General features: G+C 40.4%; 1 protein-coding gene across 6 annotated transcripts in view; it reads left to right on the top strand.

Moving 5' to 3' along the window:
• The window catches only part of LAMA3 (laminin subunit alpha 3), a 264,586-nt gene that overhangs the window by 57,839 nt on the left and 188,442 nt on the right, over nt 1-18,305 (top strand). For 5 of the 6 annotated variants that reach the window (XR_004278281.1, XM_032311338.1, XM_032311337.1 and 2 more), the window contains exons 3-6: nt 8,090-8,207; nt 9,486-9,604; nt 10,899-11,069; nt 14,424-14,515. Coding sequence is in view for 5 of the 6 variants with exons in the window: in XM_032311338.1 (XP_032167229.1) it covers nt 8,090-8,207; nt 9,486-9,604; nt 10,899-11,069; nt 14,424-14,515 (500 nt within the window). In the remaining variant the exon portion in view is untranslated. Of the gene's footprint in view, nt 1-8,089; nt 8,208-9,485; nt 9,605-10,898; nt 11,070-14,423; nt 14,516-18,305 lie in introns of those variants that run through there. The other variant, XM_032311339.1, reaches the window with a different exon arrangement.

The raw sequence follows: 18,305 nt of genomic DNA, 5'->3' as shown, positions 1-18,305 counted from the left end.
TCAATCACCTTACTGGTTATGGGACTGTTCAGGTTTTCTATTTCTTCCTGGTTCAGTTTTGGTAGTTTATACATCTCTAGGAATGCATCCATTTCTTCCAGATTGACTAATTTGCCGGTATGTAGTTGCTCATAATATGTTCTTATAATTGTTTGTATTTCTTTGGTGTTGGTTGTGATCTCTCCTCTTTCATTCATGATTTTATTAATTTGGGTCCTTTCTCTTTTCTTTTTGATAAGTCTGACCAGGGTCTTAATCAATCTCATTAATTCTTTCAAAGAACCAACTCCTAGTTTCATTGATCTGTTCTACTATTCTTTTAGTTTCTATTTCATTGATTTCTGCTCTGATCTTTATTATTTCTCTTCTTCTCCTGGGTTTAGGCTTTCTTTGCTGTTCTTTCTCCGGCTCCTTTAGGTGTAGGGTTAGGTTGTGAACTTGAGACCTTTCTTGTTTGTTTGTTTGTTTCTTTGACAGAGATCACAAGTAGGCAGAGAGGCAGGCAGAGAGAGAGAGAGGGAAGCAGGCTCCCCGCTGAGCAGAGAGCCCGACGCAGGGCTTGATCCCAGGTCCCCATGATCATGACCTGAGCCAAAGGCAGAGGCTTAACCCACTGAGCCACCCAGGATCCCCGCTTTCTTGTTTCTTGAGAAAGGCTTGTATTGCTATATATTTTCCTGTCAGGACCACGTTTGCTGTGTCCCAAAGATTTTGAATAGTTGTGTTTTCATTTGTTTCCTTGAATTTGATCAATTCTTCTTTGATTTCCTGGATGACCCATTCATTCTTTAGTAGGATGCTCTTTAGCCTCCATGTATTTGAATGTTTTTTTTTCCATTTTTTTGAAGATTTTATTTATTTATTTCACAGAGAGAGACAGAGAGAGCGAGATATCACAAGTAGGCAGAGAGGCAGGCAGAGAGAGAGGAGGAAGCAGGCTCCCCACAGAGCAGAGACCCCCGATGCAGGGCTCAATCCCAGGACACTGAGATCATGACCTGAGCTGAAGGCAGAGGCTTAGCCCACTGAGCCACCCAGGTGCCCCAGCCTCCATGTATTTGAGTTCTTTCCAACTTTACTCTTGTGATTGAGTTCTAATTTCAAAGCATTGTGGTCTGAAAAAATGCAGGGAATGATCCCAATCTTTTGGTACCATTTGAGACCCAATTTGTGACCTAGGATGTGATCTATTCTGGAGAATGTTCCATGTGCACTAGAGAAGAATGTGCATTCCGTTGCTTTGGAATGGAATGTTTTGAAATATATCTGTGATGTCCATGTGGTCCAGTGTGTCATTTAAACCCTTTATTTCCTTGGTTGATCTTTTTGCTTGGATGATCTGTCCATTTCAGTGAGGGGGGTGTTAATGTCCCCTACTATTACTGTATTATAGTCAATGTGTTTCTTTGATTTTATTATTAATTGGTTTATATAATTGGCTACTCCCATGTTAGGGGCATAGATATTTAAAATTGTTAGATCCCCTTGTTGGACAGACCCTTTAAGTATGATATAGTGTCCTTCCTCATCTTTGGCTTAAAATCTAATTTATCTGATATAAGAATTGCCACCTCAGTTTTCTTTTGATGTCCATTAGCATGGTAAATTGTTTTCCACCCCTCACTTTAAATCTGGAGGTGTCTTTGGATCTAAAATGAGTTTCTTGTAGACTGTATATTGACGGCTCTTGTTTTTTTTTATCCATTCTGATACCCTGTGTCTTTTGATTGGGGGTATTTAGCCCATTTACATTCAGGGTAACTATTGAAAGATATGAATTTAGTGCCATTGTATTGCCTGTAAGGTGACTGTTACTGTATATTGTCTCTGTTCCTTTCTGGTATATGTTACTTTTAGGCTCTCTTTTTGCTTGGAGGACCCCTTTCAATATTTCCTGTAGGCTGGTTTGGTGTTTTCAAATTCTTTCAGTTTTTGATTTTCCTGGAAGCTTTTTATTGCTCCTATTTTCAGTGACAGCCTAGCTGGATATAGTATTCCTGGATGCATATTTTTCTCATTTAGTGCTGTGCTCTGAATATTTCATGCCAGTCCTTTCTGGCCTGCCAGGTCTCTCTTAGTAAGTCTGTTGCCAATCTGATATTTCTACTGTTGTATGTTACAGACCTCTTTGTCCTAAGCTGCTTTCAGGATTTTCTCTTTGTCACTGAGATTTGTAAGTTTTACTTAGATGACAGAGTGTGGATCTATTTTTATTGATTTTGAGGCAGGTTCTCTATGCCTCCTGGATTTTGATGCTTGTTCCGTTCTCCAATTTAGGGAAATCCTCTCCTATAATTTGCTACAATATACCCTCTCTCTCTTTCTTCTTCTTCTGGGATTCCCAATTATTCTAAATTGTTTTGTCCTATAGTATCACTATCTCTTGAATTCACCCCTCATGGTCCAGTAGCTGTTTGTCTCTTTTTCTCAGCTGCTTTATTCTCCATCATTTGTTCTTCTATATCACTAATTCTCTCTTCTGCCTCATTTATCTTAGCAGTAAGAACCTCCATTTTGATTGTACCTCATTAATCGCTTTTTTATTTCAACTTGGTTAGATTTTGGTTCTTTTATTTCTCCAGAAAGGGATTTTATTTCTCCAGAAAGGGATTCTCTAGTAAGGGTTTCTCCAGAAAGGAATTCTCATGCTTTTTTCAAGACCAGCTAACACCTTGGTAATAATCATCATTCTGAACCTAGTTCTGATATATTACTAATGTCTGTATTGATTAGGTCCCTAGCAGTCGGGACTGCCTCTTTTTTTTTTTCCATTTTCTTTTTTTTTTTTTTTTTTTTGTGGTGAGTTTTTCTGCCTTGTCATTTTATCCAGAAAAGAATAGATGAATGAGAGAACAAAATACTAAAAGGGGAGCAATGACCCCAGAAAGATATACAGTAACCAAATCAGAAGAGATCTGAAACAAGAGGGAGAAGAAAGGAGAAAAAAAGAAAAAAATTAACAAATATATATATTAGGCTGGTGAGCCACGCACCTGACACAGTTGATTTTGGATGTATTTTGTTCTGTTAGAAGAAACTACCTCCCGAAATTTGAAAGAAAGAAAGAAAGAAAAAAAAAAATATATATATCACCAAAAATAAGGATAAACACGATAAAGGGATGGAATTTGACTCTAAAGATGAAAATTTAAAAAGATTCTTTAAAAAATGATAAGAAGTTGGTTGAAAGAAGAAAAGAAAAAAAGAGGAAAGAATGTGATCAGGCTGGAGACTAGAACAAAGCCATGCACTAGATTTAGGGTATATTTTGATCTATTAGAAGAAACTGTATCCCAAAATTTTAAAGAAAGGGAAACTATATGTATACAAAAAATAAGGTTAAATGCAATGAAGGGATAGAATATGACTATAGCAATGAAAATTTAAGAAGATTTTATTTATTTATTTGATAGAGATCACAAGTAGGCAGAGAGGCAGGTGGGGGCGGGGGGCAGGCTCCCTGCTGACCAGAGAGCCCAATGTGGGGCTTGATCCCAGGACCCTGGGATCATGACCTGAGCTGAAGGCAGAGGCTTTAACCCGCTGAGCCACCCAGGTGCCCCTTAAGAAGATTTTTTAAAAGGTGTTGATAAGGTAAATAGTTTAAAAATGTTGAAATAGGAAAGAGGAAAATTTTTAAAAAATAGAATAAGAAAAAAAATAAATTAAAAAAAATTTAACTTTAAAAGACTAAAGAATCATGGGGAAAAAGCCATGAATTCTGTGTGTTTCTTTTTTTTTCTTTTTTTTTTTTAAAGATTTTTTTATTTTATTTATTTGACAGAGAGACATCACAAGTAGGCAGAGAAGCAGGCAGAGAGAGAGAGAGGAGGAAGCAGGCTCCCTGCTGAGCAGAGAGCCCGATGTGGGACTTGATCCCAGGACCTTGAGATCATGACCTGAGCCGAAGGCAGCGGCTTAACCCACTGAGCCACCCAGGCACCCAATTCTGTGTGTTTCTTTCCTCTAGCTCTGGAGTTCTACAGTTCTCATTGGTTGGTGAACTTGGTCTTGGCTGGATGTTCTTGCTGATCTTCTGGGAGAGGGGCCTTTTGCAGTGATTCTCAAATGTCTTTGCTGTAGGGGCCTACTTAGCTAGAGTGACTACATCTCAGTTAAATAGCCATTTTGTTGTTTGTGCTGTAAAACTTAAACTGACACCCCCCCCCCCCCCACTAGAGGAACTTACTTAAAAGCAAGTCTGGGAAACCAGTAAAATATGGTTGACCAGTCCCTGATAACAGAGCCCAAATACAAGGACGAATCAGGCCAGGTGGAGATAATCTCATTGGCCAGGATCAACCATATGACCTTTGCTCTATAAGAGTTAGTCTGTGAAGCTGGGGGTAGTCGCTCTCTCTGTAAGGGACGGCCCTGTGCTTGGTTTGATTCTTGGTGCTGGAGTGAAATAAAGCTTTGCTTGACCTTCGCTTTGTATCAGTCTCGCTCCTTTGATCACGGACCCCATCATTTGCCCGAGGTGGAATCGCACCACCGTTGCCAGGGGCCAGGCTAAGTAATCTGCTTGGGTTCCCTCTCAGGAGCTTTTGTTTACTGAACACTTTCCCTACATCTTTGGAGGATGGAGGATGGAATGAAAATGGCGGCCTCCCAATCTCTGGCCCAGAGGAGCTGAGAGCTCAGGCCCCAATCCTCAGTGCACGCACAGAGAAAATCAGTCAATCACTCCCGTCTGCCTGGTCTCCGGCTGCACTCCGTGCTTACCCAGCCTGTGACCAAGTGTTTCTATCTTTGGTTCATGGACCCGTTTGGAGTTTCCAAACCCAGCTGATTCCTGTGCTGCTCTTCCTGGAGGAGGAAGGTCAATCTTCCTGGATCCGCTGATTTGGGGATCCCTACTTAAAGAGCCGTGGCCCGACTGCACCTTGGATCACAGTTTAAGGTTACCCTGAGCTGAGAGCTCCCTTCTCTGCTCCATCTCTGCAGCTGGCTTCCCTGCTCCAATACCTGAGTGCTCTGCCACACTCAGACACCCCCCGTCTTTTTGTGACCCTGTGGGTCCTGAGACCACACTGTCCCTGCGAGGGCTCCGAACCCCTTAGCTTCTGGAGCGATGTCCTTCCACAGAGCAGACTTCTAAAATTTCCGATTTTATGTTCTGCTGCTCTACTGCTTGCTGGGAGCTGGCTCCCTCCTACCCCACCCCGTGTTTCTTTTCCCTCTCTCACCTTGAATTCACTTCTCCACACATCCTACCTTCCAGAACATGGTTGATTTTCTGTTTCTAGAATTGCTGCTCTTCTTCTCTTTGATCTCCTGTTGAGTTTGTAGGTGTTCAGAATGGTTTGATAACAAGCTAGCTGAATTCCTGGGACCTGGTGATATTTAGGTCTCCTACTACTCCGCCATCTTGCTCCTCCTAGATTTGGAATTTTTAACTGCTGTGCCTTCTTCAAGGGAATCACATATGATCTTGGAACAGTATGAAGTGAAACAAAAAGAGTAGTCCTTCTGAGTCACCAAGGCTATTTCATTTATTTGGATTTTCCAATAGCAGAAAGTGTAACTTTGGAAAACCAATGCAGTCAAATAATCCTGAAGATGTACTATAATACAGCTTCCCATCTCCAGGCTTCCTGTAATGTAAACTTAGTATGTTTTGAAATAATGGTGTTTGGAAGTTTTCTGACAAATTATTCTCCCTAGGGTAAAACAGGCCAAATATTAAGTATCTCTTAGGTTCTGTGGTCTAGCTAATGATCAGTGACTAGAATACACATAGGCTCAGGATTTTTATGCCTAGAATAGTTGGACATGTTAGTTAACCTCTTGAGAGAGAATGTTTGTGAGGTGCCTAACAGTACCTAGAACATAGTAACCATTAGATCTTAAATAGTTAAGTAAAAATAGGTTTTTTGAGGTGTGCGTGTGTGTGTGCTATGATTGTAGAATTTCAGAGGAAGAGGTTAAGACTGTTTTGAATGATTCCTGTGTCCAAAAATATTTCCTTTATATTCTTTCTTACTTATATCCAAAAGCAGCCTTACTTTGATGTGATGCAAATAGTTATCAGGGAAATATATTTGTTTTGATTTTTCAAAATTTGGAGTTCTGGGATTTCCTATGAATTTCTTCACTATGTGATAATGGTATGTGTCTTTAGGAAATTTTTTCTCCTACCTTTTGGTATTGCCTTATGGTTTTCAGACTATTACAATTCCTAATTCGTTTTTCTCCATGAAGTTGGATAATTTTTTCCAAGGATCAGTAAACAATCTGGGAACATTAATCTGAGTCCAGGGAGGCAGTTTTTTCCAAGATTAAAGAGCCAGTGTTTGACTGGGATAGAACGGACTGAAATTAGGGTTTTTAGTAATTGGTGTGACAATTCTTCCTTCTGCAGAGAAAAAGCCAAGGGACTTTTTAGAGCAAAGAGTAACCTCTATGACCAAGAGCACTGGTTCTCAGTGTGTGGTTGAGAACCCACTGAGGTCCCCAAGACCTTTCAGAAGGTCCACAAGCTTTGAGATCCTCCTTTTCCTCATAATAGATCTATGTGATGCCAGTATTTAAAGAAATACTTTAACCAAAACAATATGTTACAACAAATTAAATGTAGAAGCAGATAGGAGAATCCAGATGTCTTCTATCAATGTGCACATTAAAAGACCCTTTAAAAATGTAAAGTAAAGCCACTATTCTCTGTGTGATTTTTAAGTTTTGGAAAATAATCATGATTTTTTATAAAAATTTGGTGTTTATGTCTAAACATGCGGTAGGTTTATTACTATTTGAAGTGAATTAATGATATATATTTTTAAATTTTCTCAAACTTTATATTTAATATAGGTACATACCAATAGATATAATCCACATAAACAAAAGCTTTTAGAGGTTCTCAGTAACTATTAAAAGTGTGAAGGGGTCCTGAGGCTAAAATTTGAGAATCATTGTTCCAGAGATTTTGACTTCTAGTACCAAGTTTGGAACATTTATAAGTAGCTACTGTTTCTCAGAATTTAGTTTTTGAAGTATACAATTCTTACCATATTACAGTGTGTAAAAAAATATGAATGGGAAACTCCCTTATTTTTTTCCCCAAGAAATGAAAGGATCTCACAGAATCTGAGCACTGCCTCTCTCTCTAACTAGATGTGCTCATCATTCAAATGGCTCTACTAGGCTAGTTAATAGCTTGGGGAGTCCTCTCTGAAAGTCACTGTTGGATCTGTTACTTAGGGTCCGGGAATGTGAGAGGTGTTGAGCATGTGGGGTAGAGAAAATGCTCTCTCATTAACACATTTAACACCTGTATTTGTTGTCAAACCAGAACTTTAGGAAAGATACAGACTCTCAGGGTCCTTTAGGAAAATATAGGAATTTAGGAAATACACAGACTCTCAGGGTCCAAAATCCAAGCCAGATAAGTTTTGGGGGAAGGGGTAGGAGTAGAGCTGCAAGGCCTCCTGGCGTCCCCTGTGGGAGACATGCTGGGATCCATGAGTGGGAGGGCGAAGAAAAGACCGAAGTCTCCCCTTGTCTCTTCCATCCTTCTGCACTGTCCTGGCCATAGGTAAGAGTGATGAGGATGAATGAGAAAATTAAAAAGAGGGAGAATAATTAGGATGAAAGGAGACATTGGAGATGGTGCAGGGGAAGTAGGTGCTATCACTCTATCAAAGAGCCTCTCTGCTCTCCGTTCTGAAGCTGTTAGCTCTCTAAGACCTGGAACCAACCAAGGCCATGACACTCCAGGAGACATGCTTGGCTCTTGGTCCTGGGAAGGCTTAGCACATCATGCTTATTGCTCGAAATCTGATTTCTTGAAGGTACAGACTTCAAGAGGCTCTGTAAGTTGGTTAAAAATCACGGGTATAATGATTAAGAAGTGACAAAATTACTGAATAGATCTGGAGGAGAAAGAAAAGCGATTATTTGGTTTTGAACATGGTAAGCTTGAGAGCCTGTGCCCAGATAGAGTTGTCTAATGGGCAGTTAGAAATAGAATCTGGATCTTAAGAGAGGGTAGCTAGATGCTTGTTGCCTTTGGATCAGCATCATATAAAGATGGTCAAGGTTGCAGGTAGATGCGGTGACTTAAATAACTCTATCTCCTTTGCTTTATCAGCTTTTCCATGTGGCCTATCTTATCATCAAATTTGCAAATTCTCCTCGCCCTGATCTTTGGGTCTTGGAAAGATCAGTAGACTTTGGAAGCACCTACTCACCCTGGCAATATTTTGCTCGTAAGTAATCTTGCTTATTGTATTATGTAGGATGTTAATTATTTGTAACAGATCAATACTGGATTTAACTGGAAAATGAGTCTCTTGGTTTGGCTAATTAAGGACTGGCCTGTTTGTTTGCTTTTTTTTTTTTTAATATTTAGAATTTTTATTGTGGTAAAATATACGTAACATAAAATTTACCATTTTAACAATTTTCAAGTGTGCATCTCAGCCTTAATCAAGTCTATTCACAATGCTGTACAATCATCACCACCATCCACTTCCAGAACTTTTTCTTCTTCCCCAACTGAAATTTTGTACTCTTTAAATGATAACTCCCCTTTACTTCCTGCCTCAGTTGCTGGTAACCACTGTTCTACTTTCTGTCTTTATAAAATTGAGTATTCTAGGTATCTAATATAAATGGAATCATATAATATTTGTCTTTTTGTGTCTGGCTTATTTCATCTGGTATAATTTCTTCAAGGTTCATCCATGTTGTAGCATGGAGTTTCATTGGTTTTTTTTTTTTTGCATGTATATACCACGTTTTAAAAAATTACTGTATAATGTATTATTTGTTTCAGGGGTACAGGTTTGCAAGTCATCAGTCTTACACAAGTCACAGCTCTCACCATAGCACATACCCTCCCCAGTGAAGGACTAGCCAGTTTTCACTCTCTGGGTTGCTCTCAGGATGTCCCTATTTCTCAAGCATGTGTGCATTAATTCCAAGGATACACGTGCAGGACTGAAGTTGAACTGCCTTTTATGATAACAATTTTTGCCACTATTTAGGAAGAAGCGATGTACCTATAACTTATATACCTATAAGAAGCGATGTAGCTCCAGTACTTTTTCTTTTATATAGAATAAGGGACTAAGTTCCATCTTCATGTTTCCTGCATTTCACATTATTTACCTTGACCATGTCATCTTCAACTAATGAAGAATGTTAGTGTCTCTGAACCCTATAATGAATTGAGGTGATGGGAGTTTTGCTCACAAAGGCAAAGGGCTTTTCATGAATGCTCCTTCAAGGGAAATGTGCCTAATGAAGGGTGAGGCATTAGAACCACATCTCCAAACATTGCTATTAAAAGGAAGTGGCCTAAAATGTCTTGGTATTTTCTTTCATGTATTAAAACTTTATTCTAATGTTTTGTCTAAAAATTTTAAATGCTTCTCTGTTCTTTCCTCCTGATGTATTTTCTTAAGGAAACATAAGATTCCTTAAGAGATTTATGATAAGATGATGATGTTTTACTTTATAGTATTGAAATGTTTTCTTCCTAGACTCTAAAATAGATTGTTTGGAACAATTTGGGCAGGAGCCAAATATGGCTATCACCCAAGATGACGATGTACTTTGTACTACTGAATATTCCCGGATTGTACCTTTGGAAAATGGTGAGGTACGTTGAAATGGGGAGAAGGGAGAGTTGAGATTCAAAGTCAACACGAGGATATAAAATTTTGTATAATTGTGAAACTTGCACTTTCAAAATCTAAAATAGATCACAATGGAAACTAGAACTTGGAACTAACTAGTAAAGGAATCACATTGAAGACTCCCAGAATGAGTTGGGTTGGAAATTATTTTAAATTTTTAATTAAAAATATTTTTTAATTAATTAATTTTTTAAAATTGAGGCATAATTGACATTGGAAATTTTTTTGAGCTCTCAACTTCTTTTCTGGAAGTCAAGATTCTGGATTCAAGGCCCACAGGTCTTGAACTATCTTTTCTGTTGAATGTTTAGAAAGTTGGTTACTGGTGATTGAGGTGATGACCCCTTCCACTGCTTCACAAATACATATCCCCCAAAAGAGTGAGGGGATGAGGGGTAGGTGATAGCACAAATCCCTGGTCCCTTCGGACAGGATGGGCACCATCTGTAAAGGAGAAAAGAATTGCCGTCCTTTTGGCATTGCATTGGTCCCGGTAAAGTCAGCTAGGCTATTGTTATGCGACATGTGAAAAAATAGAATGGAGAAAATCAGAGAAGAATTCCATGGAAATTGTGAGGCCATTGTGAGCATGAAGTGAGTTTCAAATGAACATCTTTAAGGGTGTCAGTGTCCTGTTTTAGGTGAGGAGAACTTTCTTGAGCAGTGCTAGCCAGTACCTTCCAGTGACTGATGAGTGTCTCTAATTGTTGGCACTTAGACTTCATCACTTAAAGCTTTAAAATGAAAACTGGGTTTTATATAGTTTTTTTCTTTTTTTTTGTCCTCTCCACAGTCAACTCTATATGCAGAGACTTCTTTTCTTCAACCTCATTTAGGTTTTTAGATAACTTTAGCTTTGTTTCTTTGATGTAACCAAAAGTTGTTTTCTTATATTTATAGATTTTAACATTATATTTTCAGCATTTCATAGGATTTCCACCCCATAACACCCTCTTCCCCCTCCTCCTCCTCCGATAACTATACTGATAGAACAAAGGGTATGAAAAAGAAATGATAACATTTTTTGAGAGCCCAGGTCTTAGGGAGAGATTGCTAGAGTTTGAAACTAGGAACAAGAAGGGAAGACCGAATTAGCAGGGATATTTTTAGACATAAACAAGATCCAAGACCACCAACAAACATCTAATGGCTCAGAGAAACCAAGTGCTTTGGGACATGTGAGTTATTTTTAGTTACTCGTGGCTATATTTTCATGAAGGAACTTTTTTCCCCCTGTGTGTGTTGTGTGGTTTTTAGGTTGTGGTGTCCTTGATAAATGGTCGACCAGGTGCAAAAAATTTCACCTTCTCTCACACCCTGAGGGAGTTCACTATGGCTACAAACATCCGCCTATGTTTTCTGCGAACCAATACCCTTCTTGGACACCTCATCTCCAAAGCAGAGAGAGATCCAACAGTTACTCGGCGGGTAAGTAGTGTTTCTACGTGTACACAGAGCAGTTTTTGTTACCTATTTTTGCTTATCAAATTAATTACCTTTCAAGTAATCTTTATGGCCAATAATAGTGTAGGCATAGGAGTTGTTCTTGTATGAAATACTAGATGTAATTTTGAAGTTCAGTTGTTGTAGAAAAATCACAATATTCAAAAAGGATGAAAGACAAAGATCAGTTGGTCTGCTATTATAACAAATAAACCCCAAGTCTCAGAGGCTTAACAAAATAAAGATTAATTTCTCACTCATGTCACAGTTCAGTGTGGGTCAGCAGGTGGTATCAGCTCCATGTGGTCATTCAGGGAACCAGGCTCTTTCTATCTAGAGGTGCAGCCATCCTGTAGGACCTCAAAGTCCTCCTCTAGATCCCCTGCACATGGTCAGTAGATGAGGAAAGAGTAGAACCTAGAGAAAACCCACCTGCTCCTGACCACACAGGTCACCTCCATTGGCAGGAATTGGTGGTGTAGCAGGAAGCTGGGTTATGAAATGTTGCCACAGTGGAGGAGACATTTTGGTGAGCACCAGTGCTGTCTACTGCATTAGGTGAACATCTATCACTCTGGGTCAGGACAGTACCCATGTCTCCTGGGTAGAAGGGGAGCCAGCAGACTAAGTATCTTGAGCTCACTCTTCTCCTACCTTTTGATGTCCTACTGGTGTCTCCCATTGGCCAAACCCAATGTGAAGCCAGTGGGCAAGACATCCTTGTTGCAGCCCATAAAGTTCAGGCCATAAGGAAAAGATAGAAAGAGAAAGATAAAGGGGTTCCTAGAGAGTGGACCTGGAAGGGTGAATAGAAGATGCCCAGTGTACCTTGTAGAGTTTGGCTTCCTCTGTAGGTGAATTAGAGAGTTGGAAGAGGAAGGCAAACAGAAAAGTAGATTTTGCTACAGTTTTGAGCATTTTCTAGAAAGGCCACACATCTTGGGTGTAGGTGGCCTGTCCTCTGCATTTTCCGCCCCCTTAGCTCTTGCTGAGCTGCTGTAGGTGGTGACTACCTTGGATCCCAAAATGAGAAAGCTGGGCTTTCTGGTAAGCTGTAGCTGGACAGGGTTTCCAAAATCCAGATATTTTGGAACCTTGCCACATATGTGCCTCACCGCCTTCCCCCCCTTCATTGTTTTTTTTGGGGGGGGGTTATAAGATTTGTATTTGTATGTATATTTTTCATTTAGGTGAAAGTTGTCTTCTCTGTAAAGTAAGTTTTTATGGGGCTCATCTCACATATAATCTGGAGACCCCTCATCCCAATCTAGGTTGTTTCTTTAAGTGAAGAAACAGCATACCAGCTCTCCTGTCACACCCTCATTGTGCTTTGGGATGAAGTGTGGGTGCTTCTCTCTCTTGCTGCTGCTGCCCTTAACACATGCACAGAGAGAAAATTCTATGGTGATTAGCATGAGAGCTTCTAGTGTTAACTTGACATAGAAAGTCCTCTAATACTGAATTTATCCATATTAACAAGAGGGGTTGTTGGGTCCCTGGGTGGCTCAGTCAGTTAAGTGTCTGCCTTTGGCTCAAGTCATGATCCCAGGGTCCTGGGATAGAGCCCTGCATAAGGCTCCCTGCTCAGCGGGGAATCTGCTTTTCCCTCTCCCCTCTGCCTGTGCAAGCTCTTTTTTAATTTCTCTCAAATAAATAAATAAATTCTTTACAAGAGGGGTTGTTAGTGTCTTCAGACTAAATAAGATGTTGCCAGGACGCTTAGACTCTAAAAGTTTTTAGTGTGGAAATCAGAACAGAACCCTTACATTGAGTGAACAGAGTGCTTTAAGGTGACAGATTGCAGCAGCAGCAACAACTAAAAGATATAAAAACCTTTTGCCTTGTGAGGTCAAAGACCTCCTCACTGACAGGTGTTCTTCTCATTGGTAGCCTGACCTCACGAGAAAGAGTCTTCTGTGCCCTCCAGATTTCTCTCTGGGTTCTGCGCATTTGCCAAGTCTGGGAAGTAAGGGAGCTGGTGGACACTGCCACCTGTTGTTGCTAGCAGGGAGGGCTCCGATGGTCTGGAGATGGACCTGCTGATGACATGGTTTCCCAGAGCTGTGGCTGGTGTAGGGGCTGTTCCTCAGCTGAGTTTGAAGCTTTCTCTGTCTGGCCCTTTGGAACTTCCACTCTGCCTTTTGCCTTATTAACCTCGAGCTAGCAAGGCTTCTACAACTGCCGGTGAGCCCTGCCAGTGTCAGCCTTGTATCTGCTCCCTCATTGTAAATATTTTCTCCCTTCCTGGAGCCTGCCCGTAGTAGGTGCAAAATTTGATTTAAAAAATTAGTTTTGGTAAAAAAAAATTATTTTTGGATTTATGGAACCCAGATTTACATTTAAAAAAGTAATCTGGTGCTGGCGAGGATGCAGAGAAAGGGGAACCCTCCTACACTGTTGGTGGGAATGCAAGCTGGTGCAACCACTCTGGAAAATAGCATGGAGGTTCCTTAAAATGTTGAAAATAGAACTACCCTATGACCCAGCAATTGCACTACTGGGTATTTACCCTAAAGATACAAAGGTAGTGATCCGAAGGGGCATGTGCACCCGAATGTTTATAGCAGCAATGTCTACAATAGCCAAACTATGGAAAGAACCTAGATGTCCATCAACAGATGAATGGATCAAGAAGATGTGGTATATATACACAACGGAATACTATGCAGCCATCAAAAGAAATGAAATCTTGCCATTTGCGACAACATGGATGGAACTAGAGGGTATCAGAGGAAGTGGAAATGCAACATGGAGGTTTAAGGGGGTAGGAGAAGAATAAATGAAAGAAGATGGGATTGGGAGGGAGACAAACCATAAGTGACTCTTAATCTCACAAAACAGAGGGTTGCTGGGGGGGTGGGGTTGGGAGAACGGAGGTGGGGTTATGGACATTGGGGAGGGTATGTGCTATGGTGAGTGCTGTGAAGTGTGTAAACCTGGCGATTCACAGACCTGTACCCCTGGGGATAAAAATATTTTATATGTTTATAAAAAATTTTAAAAAATTAAAAATAAAAAAAAAGTAATCTGGGGACCAGATTACTGGAACTATATGGGGATAGTTCCAAAGACTATAGGGTTTTCCTGTTTTCCAAGCAATTTCCTTCCATGCATTTAAAGCATTTGACTTTTAAAAATGCACAAGCTTGGTAGTATGAGATTACATTTGATTGAGGAATGCATTTACTTTGTAAGAGAAGTTGCATCCAAATGTGTTAAGGTATGCCCAAGAATACAGGATGAAAGAAAAGAGGGTCAGGACAGACGTGAGTTACAGGTTAGTAAAGCAGAGTTTGTTGCTCTTCAGTAAAACTAACATTTCTGTCTTCTGTTACATAGTATTATTACAGCATAAAAGATATCAGCATCGGTGGGAGGTGTGTTTGTAATGGCCATGCCCAAGACTGCAACGCAAACAATCCTGAAAAATCGTAAGTACATTGTACACATTTTTTAGCCTTGCTGTGAATAAGTCTCATTGTTTCAGTAGAGGTTTGCATCCCATTAAATATCTCTAAGCTCTTGCCCTCACTAGAAATGTTTCACTGTCAACAAATAAATGACATGTATATATCTCCCCTCCTCTGGCCCTGCCCTTGGTTCTACATGCACCATCCAGCCTAGAGCAGACATGGCTAATCAATCAGTGCTCAGTGGATGATCTAGGATGCAGCCACCAGATCCTCCCTGCCCCCCATCCCCAGACTGTGCCCCTGGCAACCATAAGTAATTGATTAGATTTGGCAAGGTGGGGGGAACTTGTTTGTCATCCCTGGTCTAATAAAACCAAAGGGTATACATTTTCAGTATTTTTTTTTCATTGTGGTAAAATGCACATGATATAAAGTTTACTATGTTAGCCATTTTTAAGTGGTAGTGGTTTAAATTCAGTAGGGTTAAGTACATTCTTATTGTTGTGCAAACTCTCTCCAGAACTCATTTCATCTTGCAAAATTGAAACTCTAGTCCGGTTGAACAGCAGCTCCCCACTCTTTTCCTTTCCCAGCTCCTGGCAACCACCATCTCTTTTCTCTCTCAATTTGACTACTCTAGGTATTTCGTAGAAGTGGAAACACATGATATTTGTCTTTGTCAACTGGTTTCTTTCACTTAACATAATGTTCTCAAGGTTCATCTACATTGTAGCATGTGTTAGAATCTCCTTTTTTAAGGCTGAGTAATATTTTATGATGTATACATCATATTGCTTATCCATTCATCGGTGGACTTTTAGGTTCCTGTCACCTTTTGGTTATAGTGAAGGATGTTGCTATGAACATTGGGTGTACCTATTTTTGTTTTTTATTGAGGTCTATTTTACATACAATAAGATGCACGGATATTAACTAGTAAGTGTTCAGCAACCGTATACACTCATGTGATCAACACAAGAGGGACCTCTTGTGGCTGGAGATGACTGGATGTGAGATACAGCAGTAATCTCTCAATGTCTTGTTTAGAGTCTATGATTCCCCAAGTGCAGCATTGACGGGAGATGTTTTACTGTTAACTGGATGAGGTTTGTACATTATTGGGCCTCACGTTCAGGCACAGGGGCCAACTACCAACTTACATAGTGTGGAGCCCGGTCCCCGACCAGCAGCAGTCCCTAATGTCGTCAGCCCGCCTTCGGAGGGTCCGGCCATGCTGGGATAGCAGCATGAATCCAACAGCGGACTAGCCTTTAACTGGCAAGCACTAGTTTATTCATGATTAATCTGTCATCTCCTGGAGTGCAGGGCCTTAAGATCAGGGAAGTCCTGAGCTGGAGAGAGAGGGGGCAAAAGAGGTCGGTCTAATGTCCCTTAGCCTGAGACAAAATGGCACCATGTGGGAGAGAAGTTGAAGTCATTGGAGAAGGTCTGGCATAGCAGGGCTGGCATTCCCTGTTGATCTTGGCAGACCTGGAGGGGGTCCATACTGGGTGGTACAGAGTGAGAAACCACAGTGAGTAGAGAAACTGTCTCCTCTTGTCTCAGTTTACACCAATACGACAGCCTTGCCTCCCACTGCTTGCTGGTTCGCTTCTGCCCAACAGGTTTATTCATGCAAATGCTAAGGAAATCCACACCCACGAATAGGAAAAAAAATCTTAAAGTTTTTTAAAAATTAGTTTCAAAGGTAGAATTTCGTGACTCATCAGTTGCATATAACACCCTGTCCTCATTAAATCAAGTGCCACCTTAATGCCCATCACCCAATTATCCCTTCTCCCCATCCCTCTCTGCTCTAGCAGCACTCAGTTTGTTTGCTGGAGTTCAGTGCTTCTTATGGTTTGCCTCCCTCTCAATTTTCATCTTCCTTTTTTTCTTCCCTTTCTCTGCTCATCTGTTTGGTTTCTTAAATTCCACACATGAGCAAATCATATGGTATTTGTCTTTCTCTGACTTATTTCGCCTAGCATAATACCCTCTAGTTCCATCCACCTCATTGCAAATGGCAAGATTTCATTCTTTGTGATGGCTGAGTAATATTCCATTGCATATACATATACTACATTTTCTTTATCCATTCATCTGTCGATGGATGTCTGGGCTCTTTCCATATTTAGGCTATTGTGGATACCGCTGATATAAATATTGGGGTGCAGGTACCCCTTTGATTCACTGTGTTCATATCCTTTGGATAAATACTAAGTAGTACAATTGCTGGGTTGCAGGTAGCTCTATTTCCAACTTTTTGAGGGACCTCCATACTGTTGTCCAGAGTGGCTGCACCAGCTTTCATTCCCACCAACAGTGTAGGAGGGTTCCCCTTACTCCGCATCCTCGCCAGCATCTGTCATTTCCTGTCTTGTTAATTTTAGCCATTCTGAGGGGTATGAGGTGGTATCTTATTGTGGTTTTGATTTGTATTTCCCTGATGCCAAGTGATGTTGAGCATCTTTTCAAGTATCTGTTGGTCATTTGTATATCTTCTTTGGAGAAATGTCTTATCTTGTCTTCTGCTCATTTCAGAATGGGATTGTTTTGGTTTTTTGGGTGTTGAGTTTGATAGATTCTTTTTTGGTTATGGATACCAGCCCTTTATCTGATAAGATATTTGCAAATATCTTTTCTCATTCTGTAGGTTGCCTTTTAGTTTTGTTGACTGTTTCCTATGCTATGCAAAATCTTTTTATTTTGATGAGGTCCCAATAGCAATTCATTTTTTCTTTTATTTCTCTTGTCTTTGGAGACATGTCTAGCTAGAAGTTGTTGGGCCAAGGTCAAAGGACAAAAATCTTATAACATACTTAAGGGGATGCAGTGACTTAATGGAGGGAGCAAAGGCTGGCAATCAGAAAATTCAGTTGCTAATCAAGTAGAACCCATGAAGAGGCAGAAGAGGGCTTGGATTAAGCATGTCTACCATGATGACCTGGTTCATGGAAACGTGGATAGGTCACAGATTTAATTCTGAGCTTCCTAGCAGTCAACTCAAAAGGGGAAACCTTCCTACTTTCTTATTTCACTATACTCATAATCTAAAAGTGATCAGTTGTTTAGGAGCATGACTGTTGACACTAGGATCAGGTAAGACATTTCTCTGGGAGTGCTATGAGGTGATCACCAGGAAGTGGATTCTCTAGTCAGCAACTTCTTCGATAACATCCTTACAGCAGAGGCAAGGATGAGTTTTCTTTTCTTTTCTTTTTTAAAGATTTTATTTATTTATTTGACAGAGAGATAGAGAGCCCAAGTAAGCAGAGTGGCAGGCAGAGGCAGAGAGAGAAACAGGCTCTCCGCTGAGCAGCGAGCCTGATGCGGGGCTTGATCCCAGGACCCTAGAATCATGACCCAAGCCGAAGGCAGAAGCTTAACCAACTGAGCCACCCAAGCATCCCAAGGATGAGTTTTCTGTTTCAACCATCAGCCTAGGCTGAGAACGAATCAGAAAAAGTAATTATTTGTGGGTGATACCAGTATGACTCAAACTAGTATCCATCTTTCTTTTTCTGCCTTCAATTTTAATCTTTCTGTGAGAGTAGCTGGACCATATGTTCTCCAAGCAATATTCCCTAAATAATTGTTTCAGTTTAGTTTATGCATATGCTTTATTGGCAACAAGCTGAAGTAGTCTCTCTGACCAAAGTCCATTTGGATGCCAGCTGTTCTGTGCTCTCAGTAAAATCTGTGTCCGTTTCCCTTAAGAACAGCTGAGCTGGGAGACGTGACACCTTCCCTTTGGAGTGTAACTGAATATATGCCATCCTCCCATCCCCCCTTAGAAGAGTTGATC

Source organism: Mustela erminea, chromosome 13, assembly GCF_009829155.1.
Source record: "Mustela erminea isolate mMusErm1 chromosome 13, mMusErm1.Pri, whole genome shotgun sequence".
Classification (NCBI taxonomy): Eukaryota; Metazoa; Chordata; class Mammalia; order Carnivora; family Mustelidae; genus Mustela; species Mustela erminea.
The sequence above is the reverse complement of the archived record's forward strand: the minus strand, read 5'-3'. Positions and strand labels throughout refer to the sequence as shown.